Here is a 21,170-nt window from a genome sequence, read left to right as displayed (position 1 = left end):
GCAGCAGGATGGTGTGAAGTGCACACACCTCTTCAGGATCCAGTGTTTGTGTGACTCCCTGGTATCCCTCCTGGGCTTCAGAAGGTGAGAAGCTGAGCCTGGTGAGGTCATGGAAAAATACCAGGGAAACGTTGCCTGACATACTCTGCCTTTCCTCAGCCTGTGCTGTTTCTGTAATCCTGACCTCATCCTTTGGTGTCCAGCCTGGATCCAGAGACGGTAACAAAAGGTTGTCCTCTCGCTTGCTGCTTTACCAAGCTTCAGGGAAGTAGTCAGTGTGAAGGCACTGATTCCCTACCTCCTCTGCTACTGTGGCTGAGATGCCACGAACCTTTAAAACACCTTTCTCCCTGCACCTCTGCTCCAGGTCCACAGAGATGAGATAATACAGCTTTAATCCCTCCTGTTCACTCTGCTCCTATTAGACGCTGCTACCCTCTGCACTACCTTTAATAGAAATTGGAGAACATGGATTCCTACTGCAGAGTATTTGTTTCACTTTAATTAAGTCTCCAGTTGTAAAAGGGTATCAAGTGTCCCCTGCGCCGAGACAGGCAGATTTGTGGGACTCAGTGAAAAACCAAACAGGGTTGTTTGGTCAGGGATAGGCGAGAGTATTGCCACCGAGCAGGGACTGTGAGAGGACCTGCTTAGATTAGACTGTGTGCTCTCCAGCAGGGATACCTCATGCCACAGGCTGTGGCACCATTGAGGAGAAGGCACAGAATTTTGGGTTGCAGTTATTGAAGGCACAAGGAAAAACATAATCAGACCCTGCCAGCCTGTGGTGCCTCTCCACAGTGCTCCCCACGGAGTGTACTGGAGGCCTCTGGGGCCATGCCCACAGCAGGCAGTGTGAAGGAGAAACTGGGGTCCCCAGCCAAACCACGAGCGAGTGCCAAATCCCTGGGAAATAGCAACGCCAGCTCTGCAGCAGGTCTGAGCAGCCAGCTCCCCGCAGCCAAGGACCCTGCCAGCTCACATGGCTGGGGTGCAGGCAGGAGTGACGTGTCACACACCCACAGAGTGAATCCTTGGGACCGTTCTTAATCCTCCACCACCTTGAGATGGAGCTTTGGCTCCTCACACGTGCTGACAAACAGCTGGAGCTAGGGAAAAGGTGACAGAGTCCTTCCCAGAGAGGAGAAAAGAAACAAAGTGTTTCAATCAAAATTAAAATCTTCCACTTTAAATTGAACTTTTAACAGTGTACTTTCTCTAAACAAAGGCCATCCCTTTCAGGACTTCGAACAATCAAAACCAATTGTTTTGATTCACAAGGAGATTCCAGCCAGAGCTATGCTCTTGCATGGCAGGTTTTGCATCTGTTGAATCAGCACCTCCCAGCAGAAAACCTTGCTTTTGGAAAGTTTCCAACTATCTCTGCTTTGGAAACAGTGCTTAGGGCAAATCACACTGCCACATCAACACTGAATCATAGTTCAGATGGAGACAGAAACCTAGAGGATTTCCAGAACAAGTTGTTTCACCAGCCCTTCATGCAAAATCTTTTTTCCACTTCCAGTTCTTGCAAAGGGCAATGAGCATTTTTATAAGTGTTTACATTGATCTCTCTGCTAAATTAACATGATCACTCTCACCACCATACGAGCTTCTAGGTAATGGTAATTACTTTCAAGAAAGAATTTTAGAAGCACTAAAAGCAAGCAGGATAAATGGTTACATTTAGCTACATCTCCAGTGAAAAACTCTGCTCGAACAAACAAGCTTAAATTGTAAATTTTGTGAAAATGCCAGAATATCACATACTTGCAAGTTTTGTAGAAGCAAGTTGCTTAGAGCACATATTTTGTTGCTCTTTGCTCTTTAATACATCATACCACAGTCACTGTTCTGTCGGAAGGTAGGTAGTGCGAAGTAAGCAAGAAACCACCCAGCACACTAGTCCACATTGTGAACAAGGTTTGATGATCTCCTGCTTGTCAAGAGTCACACTTTGCCTGCTTTGAACTCCCTAAGGAATTTACTTTCACCATATTCCTGCTATGTAGGATAGCATTGTCCCCACCAACCTAAAGTGTGGTGTAGAAGACTGAACGCAGTTCATCTGAACCTTACCCCCAAGCCTGACCTTTAAGACTATTTTCCTTCTTTCAGTTGCGTGCGGCGAGTCTCAATATATCATCGTCAGTGGGCAATATGTAACTGCACTGAAGGAGGAAGATAACTGAGAGACATGTAAGTAACCGAGACAATGCAGGACTGCCAGAACCATGGCAGCTGCTGAGGGGAACTTTACGGTTTGACAATATGCACATGCAGGTAATTTATCATTTTTATATGCATTTTCCTGTGGGCACAAGAGCTAGCACAAACACACAAGGAATTTTTTATTTTTATCACTTTGTGGAGAAAGCATCAAAAGCTCCATTTCACCAGTGACCGTTTCTGGAAGGGGAAGGAAACTGGTAGATTCCCTCCTGAACTCTCTAAAGTGACTTAAATGAAGACATTCCTTCAAAAATGTTAAATCTACAGGGAATTACACAACCCTTTAGCCTGACAGAACGGCTTTTAAATTAGCTTTTCCAAACTTTTCTAAGAGCTTCTATTAGCTTTTAACAACAATAACAGGAGCCTAAACACTGTAAACAAAGTATTTTTTCCATGCTGAACAGTTTAAATAAAAAAAAAAAAAAAAACAGAGAAGAAAGACAGAATAAGGAAAATAGTGGAGCACCAAGGCTCTCCCTGTTTCTGTGGGGGCAGCTCCTCACACTTGATCTGACTGCCTCCTGGCTTCAGCAAGACTTTGGATGAAGCGCTAAACTTGATCAAACAGGTTCTTGTCTGGTGTCAGCACGTGCTCTTCATTAAGTCTTCAGCACCCTGTGGGAGAAAGCACTTTCCCTGCTGCTTTGTGCTGAGTGACTTCCTACAGCTCCGTTCAAGCTGGAGCAGCATAGCCTCAAGCCTCTGCTGAAATACAGTGCTGTCTAAGGGACTGAGTTTCCTAAGTCTTGTTAAAATCAATGTCTCAATATCCTCCAAGCTGCCTGGAAAGTTTTGGCCAAGTTTCATCAGTAAGATAGGATGAAATATACCATCTTGTAGTGGAAATATTAATTAGTTACTGTTTCTGAAATGTATTGAATGTGAAAAACTTTCATGCTATTGTATCTCCGTCTTTTCTTATCTGCAATATGGGGGTTTTGGCTCCTCTATCTACCCGAACCAATATTTTATATAAATCTGGAGTGCAAAGCTTGCACTGACATCTTAAAGGATGAGCCAAGTGACTATCATTCAAATATTTATTTCATGAGAAGTTAGAACATTTTGCACTTTTCTCCGCAACTCTTTCAAAGCAGCTCATTTCTTCTTGCTGGAAGAGTGCCCATTGTTCATTTGACACTAAAGATAGGGCTTTGCTGTTTTCTTTTAAGTCAGCAATTGGAGGGTGGAGAGCAAAGAGGGAGTTAAGCTTTATTATGCTGCCTTGTCAAAAGGATACAACATTATGCAAAAAGAATGATGTGGAACAAAAAATTGCTTTCTTTTCTATGCACTGTTTCTCACTGGCATACAGATTTCAAACAATATTCTTCCTTCACTTTGCTGGCTAGATTGGATTTCAGGTGGCTGTGTCAATTAAATGGCAGGCACTTTGTGCACCTTGCTGCCTCGTCATTTAGGAAGCAGCAATCAGTTGTCTGTTGCCTGCAAAATTTCCAAATTAATGGGGCAGGAGGGTGTTGCTGTTTGTCTGGTTTTAAATCTATCCTAAATATGCATTTGATCTCTTTAGTGTTGGAGCCTGCAGTCTGGAATGAACGATATTCCCTCTGAGCAAAGACAGTCAGAGTGTTATGTCCACAGAAGGGTAAGTGGGGCACAGAGGCACTAAGTGATTTGCCTGAGGTCACACCAAGATCACATGGAGAGGCAGGGACTCAGGCTTACAGCTAAACTGAAGGCAGACACAGAGGGACTGTGTGATCTACGCAGAGGAAAGAGGACAGCCGTTTGCTTTCCTCTGTGGCTTTGCAGGATAAACCAGAAAACACAAGTGATGCCCATCCTGATTTGTTTTCTAACAATGTGTCCCTACCTCCCAGCTGCTCGCCTTGCTTCATCATGTTGTGCAGCAGGATCATTTTATAGCCAATAAAGTGTTTCTTCATGTGTGTTTATCAGCCCTGAAAGTGGAATCCCTCATGGCTGAATGTAGCTCGCATGGTGCGCCGTGGGGAATGTATGGCAGACTCCCAGCGAATTCCAGCATTGAACGTGATTAGCTTCCCTGTACCTCTGAGGAATAGTACCAGGAAATTGCTAACACTGTAAATTGTCTCAAATATGCACTTACTAAAGCCTTTAAAGAGCAATTACTGTATGTTAACTGAACACCAATCAACTGTAAAAACAGCAGTTATATGGGTTTAATAGGTATATAAAGGAGAAAATCTCGCCACCCTGCAATTAATTCTAAATCACATAAAAAGTGTAACTTGTACACTTATTGCTTATTAATACATAAAACATGTACAGCATGTTAAAACATTTAATTAGCACTTAAATAACAGGCTAAAAGTTAAGTATCAAATTATCACTAAAATACTGTTGAGCTCTTCATTAACCATGTGAAACAACCCCCCAACATGCAGTGCTCAGGCCATTTTAGCAATTAGGTGCTTTCAGCTACCGTTCAGTGATTTTATATCAGCTGTGTCCCATGATCTGTCAGGAACAATGATATATTGTTCAGTCTTACTGTCTCCAGAATCACCTTTCTTACAATACAGGATGTTCCCAAGAAAGCCAGAAGACAAAGAAGGGACAGCATCAAGAGATGCTCCTGAGTAAGGTCTTCAGCTCTCATCTCCATGAGGCTGTGTTTAAAAATCTGGCCTGTAAAAGATACATTAATAGCAATTCACAATGTGGAGAACTTTGTCAATACGTAAAAGCATATCAGGAGAGAGAGGAAAGCAAATCTGCAGTGAACTTCCACAAGTGGAAGAGAAGATTAGGGGTAAATAACACCAGCAGGCAGGCTTGTGACAGAGGCCAGAGAAGAGGGGAGCCAAAACCAGAGAGCTGGAAGCCTCCAGCATTGTCAGGAGGAGAGTGAGTGACCAGGTATTGCAACAGGAGTTTGAAAAAAATAGAAAAGGGGGGGAAAAGGGAGGAGTGGCACCTTTGACTTGACTTGCAGTCAAGAAGGATGCTTACTAGGGATCCCAGAGGAAAAGAAAATAATAGCCAATATATGTCATTGGGCCCTTCATCCAATCACACAGTCTGTTGACAGAAGGAAACCACAACGTAGAATTACTCTTTGTTTAGTCTAAACCAGCTGCCAGTATGCACATATACCACATGAAAACTGAAACCTGAACATGTTCCCAGAACGTCCTCCTGAAAAAGCCATCTGCTGCCCAAGCTAATGTTACCATCTTTCCCATCACAATGACTTTTGAAAGGATAAATTCCATTTTCCAGGCAAGATAGCATCCTCACCTCAGCAATACAGCTTCAGGCTGCCAAGTGCAGTCAAGACACTGGTTTCTTCACAGAGGCTTTCAGCTGTTGCATGCAGATTCAAAGAAGAGGCACAGGTGAAGAAGGTGTTTGCACACAGCCAGCATGGCCCATCACTTTTGCAGGTTTGTGAAGGGCTGCAGGCTTGCACCACAGCTTCAGAAAAAAGCAGGGATTGCTAACGGTCAGCACAGAGGAAGACAGCTGCAGGCGAGCTGGATGGGTTATTGGAGGGACACCTGTGGTGTTGTGCTTCTCCACTTGCAGAAGGAGGCGGCAGGGGAAGGACATCCAACCAGCCCCCTGACCTCTGTAGGCAAGTCTGAAAGCGCCTGGTCAAGGTGAAGGTCCAGTAAGAGAGGGCCCCAAAACACAGATGCATGGTTTCTTCCCACCAGAGTGGGTAGAGAAGCCATCCTTTCCTCAGAAAGGTCATAGATTCTGCCAGAAAACCTCCTCTCCATGGGCCTCAGTTCCTGCCAGGAGCTCCAATGTGGGGTCTCCATGGGCTGCAGCTTCCTTCATGGCACATCCACCTGCTCCAGTATGGGGTATTGCACAGGCTGCAGGGGAATCTCTGCTCCAGTGCCTGGAGCATCTCCTCCCCTCCTTCACCGACTTTGGTGTCTGCAGGTCTGTTTCTCTCACATTTTCTCATTCCTCTCTTAAAGCTGCTGTTGCACAATGTTTCTTACCCTTTCTTAAATATGTTATCACAGAGGTGCTACCAACATCTCTGATGGGCTCAGCTTTGGCCAGTGGTGGGTCGATCTTGGAGCCAGCTGGAGCTGGCTTTGTCTAACATGGGAATAACTTCTGAGGTTTTCTCACAGAAGCCACTCCTATAGCCCACACCACCCCCTACCCCAAGCCTTCGCACATAAACCCAATACACTCCTAATCTCTGGAAACTGATTCAAGTCTCCAATAACCATCAGCAAGGGTACCAGCAATCCTGATACCATCTAACCTGTAAAATAACTAATTTGTGTTCTTACCAAGAATCTGGACAATACAGAGCTGCTCAAAGGAAACAAATAGTTTGTGGAAGGAACATATTTCTCCTCTCTCCAGGACCTGAACATGTCTTGAAAGTCACCAGAGAAAAATGGATTTTTTTTACCCTATGACACTGCATGTCAGGTCTATACTCTTTGTTCAGGGGGTGTTAGTCTTGACCTGGCATTTGTTGCTTCGTTCTGAGGTGAGTTTAGTGTCCTTCTATGCACAGGAGCAGATGTTCAGTGCATTTTTCAGAGCTGAACCAGTTTTATGGTGAGCTTAGTTTGGCAGGATCCAGCTCCATGGTGCAGACAGTCCCTTCTGGTTTTACATTCTTATTCTGGTAAAAGAGAAGGGAAGGTCTTTGGTCTAAAGCCATGTACAAGGACCCAACTTACCAGAATTTATTTTGCAGTTATGATAGACTTCCCCAAGACAACATCATTTCCTCTACTTCCTATACCTGTTCTCCATCTACCACATGCAGATGTTCAAACCTTCTTCTGTTCCAACAGTAAGCTACAACTTGTTTGTCCCTTAGATGATAAGATTTTTTCTGTGAAGGTTTATGCTCTGTTCATACTACAGGAAGCACTACAAAAATACTTGTGTGACATGACTTCTTTATGTTATTGTCATGTACAAAAAGATTAGTGTCTTGTTCCATATTTTATTCCATCCCCTAAGTATAAATTACTCTTCTTGAAAAAGCATTAATGATGAAGGATACTAGCATGAAATACTAATGGACTTCTGCTCAAATTATGACTACCATTAGTGAAAAGAAACGTGAGAGTTGAAATAATTGAAATGCTTCATTAACAACAGAAGCCTTCCTCATGCTATGGATCTTCCATAAAGGGGACCTTGAAATGCTGATTGGAGACATTCATAAATAGTTTTAAGATCTTGTCTGTCACTGGAATATAAACAGGAATTAGGGTTTAGGAATTGTGAATGCAAGTTTGTACAACTCTTCCTGCTTTGAGAAGATTCAGTCTAAATATTTTAGATTCAGTGAATGTTATTCACAACACAGCAAAGTTAGTCAAGAGAGAACTTTCACTACCTCTAAAAGAAAGAAATCCCACCCTGAAATTGGACACAATCTGGACTAACTAAAGCTGTGCTGGAAACCTGCTGTTGAAGAAGCAAACAAGATTCCTCACTGCTCACAGACAGCTAAAAATGTCTGGAAAACTTTGTGCAGGACAAAGCAGTCCAGTAATGAAACAGCTGCACAGAGAGGTTATTTAGGAACCATCAATTTAGATGTTCAGATTAGAGATGGATCTGAGCCATGAAGTTTTGATCAGGATTCAGACATGCTGTAAGTTTTCAGTCTGACCTACCATGGGGACTGGGCAGTATTCAGCTCCTGACTTCTCCAAAGCTTATGCACAATTCGGATCTGAGAAGATAGCTTACGTCTAGCTCCATCTCCGAGACATCAGACACTTCAGCCCTGAAAAGAAGAAGTACTTGCATTTTACCTCACTTCTTCCTCTGTTTTGAGGTCTGTGAGAAAAAGGACTATGTCAGCATGGATGGAAATTACAGATAACCCCATGGACAGAAAATATTAGGAAGTGAGCTTGTACTATGAATGTCTGGTTTTGCATTTTCCCTTTTCCATCAGCAGCTTTCAGATGACATAGACATCTGGAAAATATAAGCATAATGGCCAGGTTTGAGATACTTCAATTATCTTGATAAAAAGGCAAGCCACCTACATATGCATAAGAACCAACCATGAAGTAGAGTTCTTGTCATTTGCAGAAAGTATGACTAAAACACAGAATCAGTCGGTAAACTCTCATAAAGCAGAAACTCACCTGAGTGCTGCAGAACAGCTCATCTGTATTACACCCTTGCCATTTCATTTACAGGCTTTGCTAGTGCTCGGATCAGGATGAAGCTCTCTGAAATTGAATCTGAATGTTTTAATTGAGAGATCTTGGAGGCTTATTTTATTCAAGGTTCCCCTTTTGCATGCAAACCAAAATTATGACCTCTTCCCTCAACAGATTAAGCACCTGTGAGCACAGCACTTTTCAATTGTTGACTGATGGCGGTACCCGATCATGCTTCTACTTGAATGCAGAGTGTGAAATCACAGAGTTTGCTCTCCAGGATGACACCGAGGAGGAGGCTTACTTTTTTTCCTGGGCAAAGACCAAAAGATCTGCAGCATATGACTGAAGTCCTTTGCTCCAGGTGAACGGAGGCTCGCCATGAAAAGTGATTCTTCCATGTCTGCAATCAGAAAGAAGTCCCAGGAGAACCCATTGGTCACCAGCACACCCATATTATGAACTCCAATATTAAGTCCTGACCCCACACCTCCTGGAAGGCATGCTTTTCAGATGTTTTCAAAACCACTCAGATGCCAAAGGATGCCAACAGGCCCCTTGAGGCTTTTAAAAATCCCACACTGCCATTATGAATGTTGGAACACAAGGAGGTTGCCAAGGAAGTAACGCGTTTGCTTACTTTCGCCACCACGTGTGTAACCAGCATATTGGTTTGGAGATCCTTATCCCTTATTCCTCTTTTCCATCTCACTCTAAGGCTCTCCCAGACTGCACAGGGTCCCTGGGAACTGCCCATTCACTCAGGGACACCATCCATTTTATGTATATCAGTGGGAAAAGAGCACCTCCGTGTCAGCTTTCCAATTAAATTACATGGAAAGAAATCTAAGTTACAGCATGAATCTCTGCAGCATGAGGTCCTAATTGCTAAACACGTATGTTAAATGGATTAAATAACAATGTACATTTAATCTGATGATAAGAATATAATTATACTTTTGTTGCTGCTGTTAGTTGAGTTAATTACATGGGATATAATATCTACATCTGATTGCCTGTCCTTGCTGCTTTTGCTGCATAGGACAGAAGACCAACCAGTTCCTCAGAGAAAGATCAGGCATGTTTACATTTGTTCACCTCAAAAATGCCTTTTTCTGCAACTGAGCTGAAAAAGCACATGTCCTGTTTACACCTGCCCTCCAGAACAGATTAGAAGGACTGGTGAAGGCAAGCACAAAGATACTCTTTTGATCACCAGATGGATTATGTCTGGTCCCAACCAAAGACTAGCAGACAACTCTGTTTTCTTGCCTTGCTGTGTGCTCCTCCCTTCCAGGCAGGGATGGTGTCTGTATAGTCTCAGTCTTGCATGTACGTGAGCCTGGGCTTCCTCTAGCACCAGCAACCACAACAATATCCTCAGTCTCTTCAATACAATAGCCAAACTCCTACCAGCTCCAGTGTGGCCAGAGTTTGTCATCTGGTAACTAGGAGACATACTACAAATGAAGGTGGAAGAGGTGATTACAGGAGCAGCTGAGGAATAGGGGAAGCAAACCTCATTTTCTAACACGTTTTCCAGGAGGAGATCCCTATAGTAATAGCAAGAAATACCCTGCAGCTGCAGCAAGAAGGCTTGAAGACCTTGCTTCTTTCTGCAGGCAACATGCTTCTAGTGCTGTATATTTATTCACCTATGAGAAACCAAATTCTTTCTACTTCTGAATGACTATTTTTACTTAAATCATGTGGTTTCAACAATCACATACCTGAGGTCCTGAAGAGCCTAAGCAGAGGAAAACATTTTCTCTGGAAATAACACATCAAGGATTTATTGCTTTATGGAGCTTGCCTTCTAATTATCTACTGGTTCATATATACCAAAACTACCACTCGTTTTACTGCAGCATCTCTGCCAGAAGTCTTCAGTGACTTCAGTTGAAATGATTCCACAAAGACTTGAAGCATCATTTGGCCCAGTAGCTTAATATGATTTCCTTCAGTTGCAGAGAAAAGTTAAAATTTCAGTCCAACATTTTCAACACAAGCTAAATTAATTTGAGGCATAGCTGGTAAATATATTTCTCTCTTTAAACACTACTGAGAGCACAACAGAACATCTGCAAAGAGACAAATTTCACTTAGATTTGGAAGTCATGCATGTACAGTTGGCTAGACTGAGCTAAGCTCTTCATTAATAGAAGTGTAAACTCAATAGAGAATTCAAGAATCAAGCTGAGGCATATTTGCTTTTACACTAACTATTCAAAGAGGCAAATTATTTGAGAATAAGAGAAGCATGTCTCTTCTCATTCCAGCAGCTGATTTCATTTTTTCCTAAGTGTCCTATCTGAAATGAATCAGTGGGAATTCTTGACAGATTATTTTATGTACATGAAAAATGCATTTTATGAAGAACATAAGAATAACAGACATCACACAACTAACTTTTAGGAAGCATTTCTTTTTAGGATAATAAAATAACAACTTCTTTTTTTCTAACACACAAATATTTTACCCGACAGTTCTCATCAGAGAAACCAAGAGTTCAGTAAAATTTAAAATGGAATTAGTAGCAAAAGTACTGTAACTTATATTACTACAACATAAAGTGAATGTGAAAGAGGTAGGACTCGTTCTGCTTCTGTACATAAAGCTATCACCAAAATGGATTAAGATGAGACCTTCATTAGGGACAGATTATTCCCTTCTTGCTCACCATGGGATTTCCTCCTTTTTCCTTCAGGAGCCAAGACAAGGAACAGACACGGACTGATCGGTTCCCACATTCCACTAGAACAAAATAGATCTCAAATGCTGTACAAGAAAAGCCAATAGTGCTACCTGACACTTAGCTGCACACTCCGTCTGTTGCTACACAATGGAGTGCATTGCATGAGAAGTTTTTTTTACTTTGGTTATTTTTTGTGCTGTTTTCCTCATTTTTTTTCCAAGTTGACAGAACTTTGGATTGGATTCCTCCTGTTGTAACAAGCGAGAGTACTGGCTTAATCACAAAAGAAAAGCAATAACAAAACCCCACCACACTGACATTAGTTTGTTGGGTATTTCACTTGATTTGTAGCATATTGTGGGAGTGCTGGAGAAAAGGAACTGTAGGATTCAAGTCAGAACTAATTAAATAGTTTGGGCCAGGATGAAATGCAGAAATAGAGATCGATATCTTCTGCATGATAGCCAGTTTCTACATCTGAGAGCTGTTCGGTGTTGTCCCCTGCTAATGATGCATATAAACACACAGAGAAAGTCTGATAAAATTTGCTTTGATCATTGCCTTAGGTACATTTTATGTCACTGAGCATACATTTAGATGCAAGGCATGGCTTTTGGTCAAAAATGATTGGACATAGGACACACAGAAATGCTGGTCAGAGAAGAGTCTGTGAGTCAGTGTGCATGTCCTTGAAGAGGTTCACACTTCACTAAAAACGTGGGCTTGCAAAACGTCAGAGACAAGCTGGAGAAATCTAACGTTAAGAGAACACCGAAGAAATAAGAAAATTCGAAACTGAAATAGGAAATGGGCCTGGGAGGGAGTTTTGGAGGTCTCTGGTCCAAACTTTTGCCAAAAGCATGTTTACTGCTGACATTAGACCACGTCAGTCATGGCTTTGTCTGTATGACCGCAAAAAAACACCACATGCTCATGGGTTGACCCGCCCCAGTGTTGCACCACCCTCCCAGCAGAAAAGCTATCCTGTTGTCCTACCTGGATATCTTCTCCCTTTATAGCCACACATGCATATGTCTTGCACGCGTGATGAATCAGGCTTCCTTATCTCCCTCTGCCCTTGCAAAATATGCACTGCATTTCCACACATAGGTAAGTAACTGCAAATGAAGCAGGAAAGGCAATGCCTTCAGCTAGGCTATCCAAACATCAGTTGATCCAAACAGGCATCAGCCTTCTTTACCAAGACTTTGGCCAGGATGCTTGCTCTTTGACTTATGCCATCCAGCCCTGCCTTTGGTTCACAGGGCGTTTGCACCCATCTGTTTGTCCGATGACCATTTGGTACGTGACAGATGAGAAGACAATAAAAGTTTTACAAGCTGCATCCTGGAAGGACTGTAGCCTTCAAACGTTGTGCTCCAGACTGCTCAAACCGAAACCCCTGTTTCCATCAGTGTTTGGGGAAGGGGGGGCAGGTGGGCATGGGCATGGAATTAACCATGCTGCAAACAAAGTAAGGTTTCTCTAATATCTTGAGCTTATCTTGGACTAAAACATTCCCTTTTCCAAAATTTTCTTAACCAGAATCATTTCCTCTTCAGTAATATTGCTGCTTTGAAGCCAGACAGCTGGCTTTCATGATGGAAAAGTCCTGTGTTATCAGAAAAATATTGAAGAAAGACTTCAGGGTGAGGAAGACTGGAGAAACTTGGGGAAGTTTTCCTTGCAATGTACTGAACATCTGCAATTGTATTTAGATATTTCTTGAATCCAGGAGACTGACTTTTGCTGTTTAATTCCACATAAAGTCTTCTGTGTGGCACCAGTTTCCAAGATAACTGGGCCACAAGTATCAATGTTTCGCATAGTCCCTACCACTTTGCAAAGATCAGACTTTACACTGGAAACCCTACAGTTCTGGACCTATAATCCATACTTGCCATGACCCTGCCAATCCTGTGTTGATCCCAGAGTAACCGGTAACCTCAACTGCTCAACTCTTCTGCAGGGAGGTTTTGTGTTTGCAAGGGAGGGAGATAGCAGTCCCCTTTCCATAGCAACTCCTGAGAAGCCTTTGCACTGGTGTGAATATGAAAGCAAGATCTTTGCATGGAGAGCATTCAGGGACTGTACCTCTAGACCAAAAGAAAATGCCAGCAGTCAGCTAGCAATAACGTGGCAAACATTTACCCAGACTTCTTAAGAAAAGGAAGGACAATGAGCCTGGGAATACAGTGTGTGCAGAACACCGGTTGTCCCACGGTACAAATGTTCCCGGTGAACCCCAGGGCTCCCTGTTCTGAGAAAGGGAATTGTCCAGCAAGGCAAAGAAGTAATGTGAGTAAAGGATTGTGTTAGTAACTATTTCCTTTGCCTCTTCCCTCCCACCCCCTTGTTGTATTTCAATTCAGCACAGGAATCTCAAAGCAGGTGATTCAGTCATGTTCAGCCAGAAACCTACAACTGGGAAGATCAAGGGCTTTGTTTCAGACTTGCACAATCCTGCCACTGACATGACTGAGATAATGCAACCGTAATACTCCAGAAATCATCCCAAGGTCTTTCTTTACATCAGTGGTATCACTCTTGTTAGTGACATACCACTGAGCAACGCTTTCTCTTTTTAAATTGGTGGAAGTGTAGGTTAGCTCTGGTCTAGAACATACAATGGGCAAATTTATTTGAATGTCTCCCTCGTTGGGACAAGCTTTTTAGCTGGGCCTATTGTAATAGGACAAGGGGTAATGGTTTTAAACTAAAAGAGGGAAGACAGACTAGGTATAAGGAAGAAATGTTTTACACTGAGGGTGGTGAAACACTGGAACAGGTTGCCCTGAGAGGTGGTAGATGCCCCATCACTGGAAACATTCAAGGTCAGGTCAGATGGGGCTCTGAGAAACCTGATCTAGTTGAAGATGTCCCTGCTCATTGCAGGGGGATTGGAATAGATGACCTTTAAAGGTCTCTCCCAGCTCAAACTATTCTCTGATTCTATGAACAAATGTTTCCAGACACCACTGAAAAAAGGCAATGTCTCACAGCCTAAACCACATCCTTTTCTTTTTTTTTTTTTTTTAATCTGTAAACATAGGATAAGGAAACAAGTATTTTAATAGAGAAATATTTTGACTCCTAGGGAAAAGGTGGAAGCATGTAAAACTATCAGGTGATCAAAGCTTTCATACTGTTTAACAGACGTGGTGCTTAGGGACATGGTTTAGTGGTGGCCTTCAAGGTGTTAGGTTAATGGTTGGACCTGATGATCTTAAAGGTCTTTTCCAACCTAAATGATTCTATGATTCTATCATATACATTCAGTTCCAGTACAATCAAAAAGCTACTTAAATTGGAAGCACAATCTGATTAAAACATAGCCAGAAAAAAGCCTCTGACATCTTCTGAATGTGCATGTAAAAATCTGTATGTAGACAAGAAAGATTCCAAGACAACACCACTAGCGACGTATTAAGTTTTCAATGTAAAAAAAGGAAAAAATAATGCCTTCTGCCCCATCTTACTAGGTGCTTTTTTGACTCCAATTAAGCACAGCCTCAATCCTGGATCCAGTAGCTCATCATACTGGAGCATACAGTATCCCAGCTCATAGAGACTGAGTTGATAATCGAAATACCAGCCTGCCTCCATCTATTTTGATCTTTCAAGGCAGCCTGCAAAATTCCTTCATTTCTATGTTTGGGTTCAGGAGGAGTCAGCAGACCTTAGCAGTGCGCCCTTGACCTCTAATGGATGTTGGGCTGGGGGATATTCAATGCATTCTTTGGGGATGTGGTAAACCCTAGGCCTGTGTGTTAGGGGAAGTCGCTCTCCCCCTGCCTGTAAATCCGAAATTCCCAGTGAAAGGAGGAAAGGGTGCAGACGGGAAGAAGGGTGCTTTGCTCCCTCCCAGAGCTGCCCATTGAAGAACCAGCCACTTGCACAGACCTACCCTCAGAGCAGCCAATACAAAACTACACACACACAAGCAGAGACTCTTAAAAAGTTTTTATTAATTTCATTGTTTTTTTTTTTTAAAAAAAACAAACCCGTCAGTGCAACAGTTCAGTATCCCCTTCCTATCCCCCATCAGTAAGCAGTAATTTTAAAATCAGGAAATACCGAGTGCTGAAGCCAATGGGTTAGCATTTTGCTATTATTTCCTTCTGTCAAACTCTGAAAAAGTCCTCTGTATAAATTAAACAATGAAAAAATGTTATTTTCAATTCTATGTCATTACAGTCAACAGAATCATAATAATGCATCTAAAATGTGTGTCCACAATACATCAGGTATACACTTCTGGGAAAAGAAAAAAAGGAAAAAACAATATGACATTCTAGGCTTGTTAAAAGGATAATGGTCCCGTTTTTTTTATTAACAGGTTAGCAAAACAAAATCCAATGCATTACAATATTTACATGTTATTTGAAAGATAAAGTAGTGATAAAAGCATGTCACAATCATTATTTCTTTTTTTTTTTTTTTTTGTTTTTCATTTTTGGTAACCATTACAAACACCCAATCCAGGTATGGAACTGTTTAAATACATTTGAAATGAAGCCAATTAAAAACAAATACAGACACAAAATGTGTATTTATACTTGTCCCTCCAATGTGTTTTTCCATGATGTTCCCTCCCTACTTCAAAAAACTAAAGAAAACAAAAAAACCCCAACAAAAAATTCAAAAGAATCCCCCTAACACACAACTGATGAATCCCCAAAAGCAAAACACCATGCTTCTCAAGTAGCACTTATTCCACAAATGCAACATTTTTGCCATCAATTTTATGTGAAGCTCTCTATGACCCCGTTTCGTCAGCAGCTTCCTATTTTCCCCCCTCCCCCTCCCACAGATCCCCCCCAAAACAAAAAAAACAAACAAAGACACATGCATTTCTAAAACTAGGTTTCAGTCAAGTACTTTCTACTTTTTGGAAAGAAACTCTTTTTTTTTGTTTTTTGTTTTTTTTGTTTTGTTCACAATCAGAACATACCATGGGCACCAGATCCTGTATTAATTGCTCAGGCAAAATTCCTGATGAGTTTGGTAGGCTTTACACCCAAGAAATAGTGCAGGATCAGCCACTTAGGTATGCAGGTTCCTATTCATTCTACACTGCCCCCCTCATGCTAAAAGCTAAGGAGGAGGGGAAAAACTTAGCAACTCCATCTTGAATCGAGTAAAAGTAGTTCTCCAGGCTCAATGTCGTATGAACTATTTCACCTCCGCTTGCAAAAAGATGTGTTAACAGACACCCCTCCCTCCCACTACACCAAAATGAAAATAAAACACACACACCGCAGACGGAAGAAAAAAAGGCAGCCAATCTTAACGAAAAGTTACTGGTGTGAGACTGATAGATGTTAATATGACAAGCAACAGAAGGGTTATGAGGACCTATGTGTTTGGCCCGCGAGCTGCATAGCTGTGCCGTAAGTTTGGTTCTTTAGTTTTTTTTTAAAAAAAGTTAAAACTTCTTTGTTATTTCCATGTTTAAAATTAACAACAACAACAATAACAACGACAAAATGTTCTATTCACAAGATCTACTCTCCTTTCCCTATCCCCCCCTCAAAAAGAAATACTCATTTTACATGAGAAACTTAATTGTGCTGTATTTGTAACACCTCAGGCTGATAGAAAATAAACATGTGGCAAACAAAACTGCACAATCAGTCACATGAAATCTATCAAATCCTAAAATTATAACTGAATACTAACAAACAGCTTACCTGGAATAAAGGATGACAATTCACAAACAGTTATCTAGGAATTAAAGTCTCTCTCTTTTTTTTTTGTTTTTTTTTTTACTAAAATAATTAAAAAAATCACAGTATTTTAAGAAATAAAACCCACACTGGGATTTTAAGCACAATTTGTTTTCCTTTCTTTAAAACTTTTTTTCTTCCTCCATTCACCACCTTGCCCAGCAGTCTCTCTACATTTAACCACAATGACAACAGGTAGTACTGACAAATGCAGAGATCTCCCTTGGTTAATTCTGAGGTACTAGGAAACAGGTGACTGTTTTAAGCGAAGCAGTTTCTGTTTTGTTTTTGTTTTCCTTTTTTTTTTTTTCCTCTTTTTTTTTTTTTTTTCTTTTCTAAAGCAGTTGCATTCAGTCTGGAAAAGCGTTATGTATTAAAACTAGAAAAACGCACCCAAATTTGTGCGTTGAAAAGTTGTCCCCCCCAATTCTTCCATGCTCACGACGCTTCCATTCACAAACAATCCAAGTCTCCACTGCAAAGCACGATGTGTAATGTAGGAATACGGGGAGTTGCTTCATTAGTCCAAGATGAATGTAACTTCCCATTGTCAAGATCCAGAAGAAAAGATGCAGTGATGTAATGGAGCCACTTATTCCATCACTTAAATAACTTTAATATACACACACTCACACAGGTACCAGTGCTTTGAAAATAGATCATTCAGTCCTAAAAGCAGCTTTATTTCTTCCTTCTGCCCACCCCACCCACCCACCTTCTTCTTCTTCCTCTTCTTCTTCTTCCTCAATGACTTCTTCCTCTTCTTCTTCTTCCTCTTCTTCTTCTTCCTCTTCTTCTTCTTCCTCTTCTTCTTCTTCCTCTTCTGGCAGTGTGCTAACAGTTTCTTCTACGTCCTCCTTTGGCTGGCTGTCCTCACTGGTCCTGTGCTTGCTTTCGTTCAGTGCCCTGGAAAGCCAAGTAGCAGAAAACAGAAACACTTACAGTCGATACAGAGAACAGCAAAGCCAATCTGTGCGTATCACATGAGGTAGAAAAACAGATGACTTTCTAAAAAGGCAAGCAGCCGCACCATTGCCACCTCATGCCCAAGAGCAGAGGCATGGAATGAAGCTACCAGTGGGACCCATGACACTCTAGCTTTGAAACGAAATCTTTATTTGCTCTACATTGGGACAGATATGAGATGAGAAGGAAGAACCTCAATTCTGACTTTCAAAAGTTTATTCCCCTTTCCCCGGTCCGTTGTAAACAAGAGTTACAATGCACCAAACCAAAGGCACAGGAAAAGAGTACTTTTCCCAAAGAGTTAATGATCCAATAAAACTTTTTATAGGTTGCACCATTTCAAGTACTGATATTTAGGCAGATAAGATTAAGAGAAGTAATATTTCTCATCACCTGCAATATTGCATTCAAATGTCTTCCACATGTCAGCAACCTTGAATGAAATCTACTCTTTGAAGAAACTCTGGTCAGCAAAGATACCTCTACTACTGATGAGATCTTCATCAAAAGAAGGAGAATGATTGTTCCAGAGATGCCTATTCTTATCTGTGATGCGTATTGTCCCACAGTGTGCAAACCGCTATAGAAAGGCAAAGATCTTCACTATGAAGATGAACTAGTGAACTTCACTGTGCACATTTTAGCAGGAGTTTATTCAGATTGATTTTACACCCCTGGAAAGTCTTGACATTTCTCTGCACGTAATTCTCTGCACTGGTACGCAAATTTAGCTGCAAGCATGCAAAAGGGGTATAACAATAAAAAAACCACCTAGAACATTCCGTATAATTTTCTGCCATTTTTATGCTGCTTTGCTGGCAGGCAAAACCAACAGTATACTCAGGTAAAGTTAATCCTGGGCCAAGTGGTATTCACCTTGGGACAATCTTAAGTTTTAGAAGCACAGTTAAACCCTACAGTCTACAGCCATCCTGGGCAGCAGAGTCAAAAAGGATGAACAGGAACTTCCCATGCAGGAACATCCAATGACTGCACCCACACTTGTGACAGACAGAATTGTTTTTCATAGAATTGTGTTTGCCTTCATCACAGAGCTTTCTGGGGGGCAAGGAATGGGGTGGGGGAATGCAGAGAGATCTGCTGTTACCTTTAGCTGTTTGGCAAAGGAGTGTAAACCAACTTACATGCCGTGTCTCAGTACGTGTCGTTCCCACTCAGAGCCTTCTGTGAATGATCGGCCACAGAACTCACATGGGAAGCGTTTCTCCGGAGCACCGCTGTCAGGAAACATCATGGGATCTGGAAAAAGACAGCATAGCCTGTGAATTCAGAAGTGCCAGGGCAAGAAGGGACCACCGTGATCCTATTCTGATGCCCTCTGCTGCACCTTCTCATCCTTGAGAAGCAGAAGGATGTACCTATCAAATAACTATGTTTGTGAAAATGCAACTGCCCTAAAGCAAAGTGACACTGCACATGACAAATCCCATCCTAAGTCTGAAAGCATCTCTGCAAATAAGGGTAATGAGTTACTACTCCCTATTCCTGTATTTCAACAAATGAAGAAACTGAGAAGTTTAGGACTGAAATGGCTTGAAAGCAAAATCAAAAAACCCACTAAAACCCGTCTATAATTTTTTAATTGGTAGTACAAATTTTAGGACATAAAGACTTGGTATATTTAACAGGTGATCCTCATAATAAATAGATATTCTTTCATCATGAAGTCTCATGGGTTAAGTGCTGTATCTTAACTGCATAGGTGTTTCATCCCATCCTAATCTTTTATACAAAGTGCTTGGGGCCTCATTTGCAGAAGTGTCAAGCACCTAGTAATATGAGTGAAGTCACTGGCAGCTCAGAGACCGCTATTTCTGAAAGCCAAGCTCCATGTGAACACAGCCAGCTTTAACAAAAGATGAAACATTTTCTCACAAATTAAGAAGATCACCACATAAGCCATTAAAAATAATTGCGTGGACTATCTCACTTGATTCTTTTGCTGGAAATGAGACAGCACCATCTGCTTAGGGCATTAATTCCTTAGCAGGGATTATCTTAAGCAAGAAATCAACAGAATGTCTTTCCGACTCCTCCCAGACTACATAATAAAAGAAAAGGGATTTTGCTTCATTTTCGTTCTGATCTCTGCTCACTTGATTTCTTCACTCTCAGATTTATTCTGTTCAAGATCAGCCTATGAATTTCAAATTGCCCACACATTCCCTATTATCTGTATTTAACTCCTGTAAAGTATTTTTGTGACACATTTCTCACTAGTTAGCCTTTACTAAAGTTCTACATGGAATGGTTCTTAACATCGTTTTGTGCCTCTTCCCCCCTGAAAGAAAAAACCTCACTGTGTATTTCTTACTGTCAGTGATTTATTCTGTGGTTAAATATCACATATCAAGGCACTGTGTCAAGAAGTACACCAGAACATAAGTCAATGCTGTTAGTTCAGTTTACATCTGGATTTCAATAACTTATGTGTGCTACAAATTTATAAACACACTGCAACACACAGACGAGTCATGGTACAGGGACACATACTTATGGAAGGTAAAAGTTTTGGAGACTTTTTACCAGGGGCTGTAGTGACAAGACAAGGGGTAATGGTTTTACACCAAAAGAGGGTAGGCTTAGATTGGACATAAGGGAGAAAATTTTTCAGATGAGGATGGTAAGACACTGGAACAGGTTGCCCAGAGAAGGTGTGGATGCCCCGCTATTAGAAGCGTTCAACATCAGGTTGGATGGTGCTTTAAGCAACCTAATCTTGTGAAAGATGTCTCTGCCTATGGCAGGAGGGGTGGACTATATTATTTTTGAAGGTGCCTTCCAACCCAAACCAGCTTATGATTTATACTTGCAACTCTCATTAAGATTAGCAAATGCTACTCTAGTAAATTCATCACCTCTTCAGAAAACATTATCTTGTTCACCCTACTTCCTGATCAGTTTTGCTTCTAAGACTGTGAATTTGGACTGCTTCACTGGAGGAGCATCAGAAGCTGCTCTTCTCTGCAATCTGCAGAAGAGAGGTAACAGACTGCACAGACACCTCTCTGTGGTCTTCCTGCATCACACATACATACTCAGGGGCGTTTATTTTTGTCTACTGTGGAAGAATACCCCTTGACTCCAGTTTCTGCGAAGAAAACATAAAGATCAGTAGAGACAGACAGTCCCTCTGGTATGCAGGCTCTACCAGGGGCAGCTGTTCTTTCCATGGTTTATGCCAGACACCCTCTTCCTCCCACTGGCTTTTTCCTACCAGGTCAACATATTTTCTACTGTCCTTCACCAAGCACTCCCTTCCTTTCCCATCCCAGATATCAGTTCAGCTTTTTCTGTTCGCATGGGCAATAACCTGCATTTGGAGAAGCAACACTTTTCTTTGTACCTTCAGTACTGCCTGAAGTCAAAGTTGTGAATCTAGACAGCTGTTTGACTCAC

At 41.6% G+C, this 21,170-nt stretch overlaps 1 protein-coding gene across 1 annotated transcript in view; it reads right to left on the bottom strand.

The window, feature by feature from the left end:
* Positions 1–17,587: 17,587 nt before the first annotated feature.
* LOC104289677 (zinc finger protein 462-like) overlaps positions 17,588–21,170 on the bottom strand; it is a gene marked incomplete at its 3' end in the record, with an annotated part of 49,646 nt that continues 46,063 nt past the window's right edge. Inside the window, 2 exon segments of the mRNA XM_009888665.1 lie at positions 17,588–17,690; positions 18,896–19,010. Coding sequence (XP_009886967.1) covers positions 17,588–17,690; positions 18,896–19,010 — 218 coding nt within the window.

This window comes from Charadrius vociferus, unplaced genomic scaffold (assembly GCF_000708025.1).
Source record: "Charadrius vociferus isolate BGI_N301 unplaced genomic scaffold, ASM70802v2 scaffold517, whole genome shotgun sequence".
Taxonomy (NCBI): domain Eukaryota; kingdom Metazoa; phylum Chordata; class Aves; order Charadriiformes; family Charadriidae; genus Charadrius; species Charadrius vociferus.
This window is presented reverse-complemented; position numbering and strand designations above follow the sequence as displayed.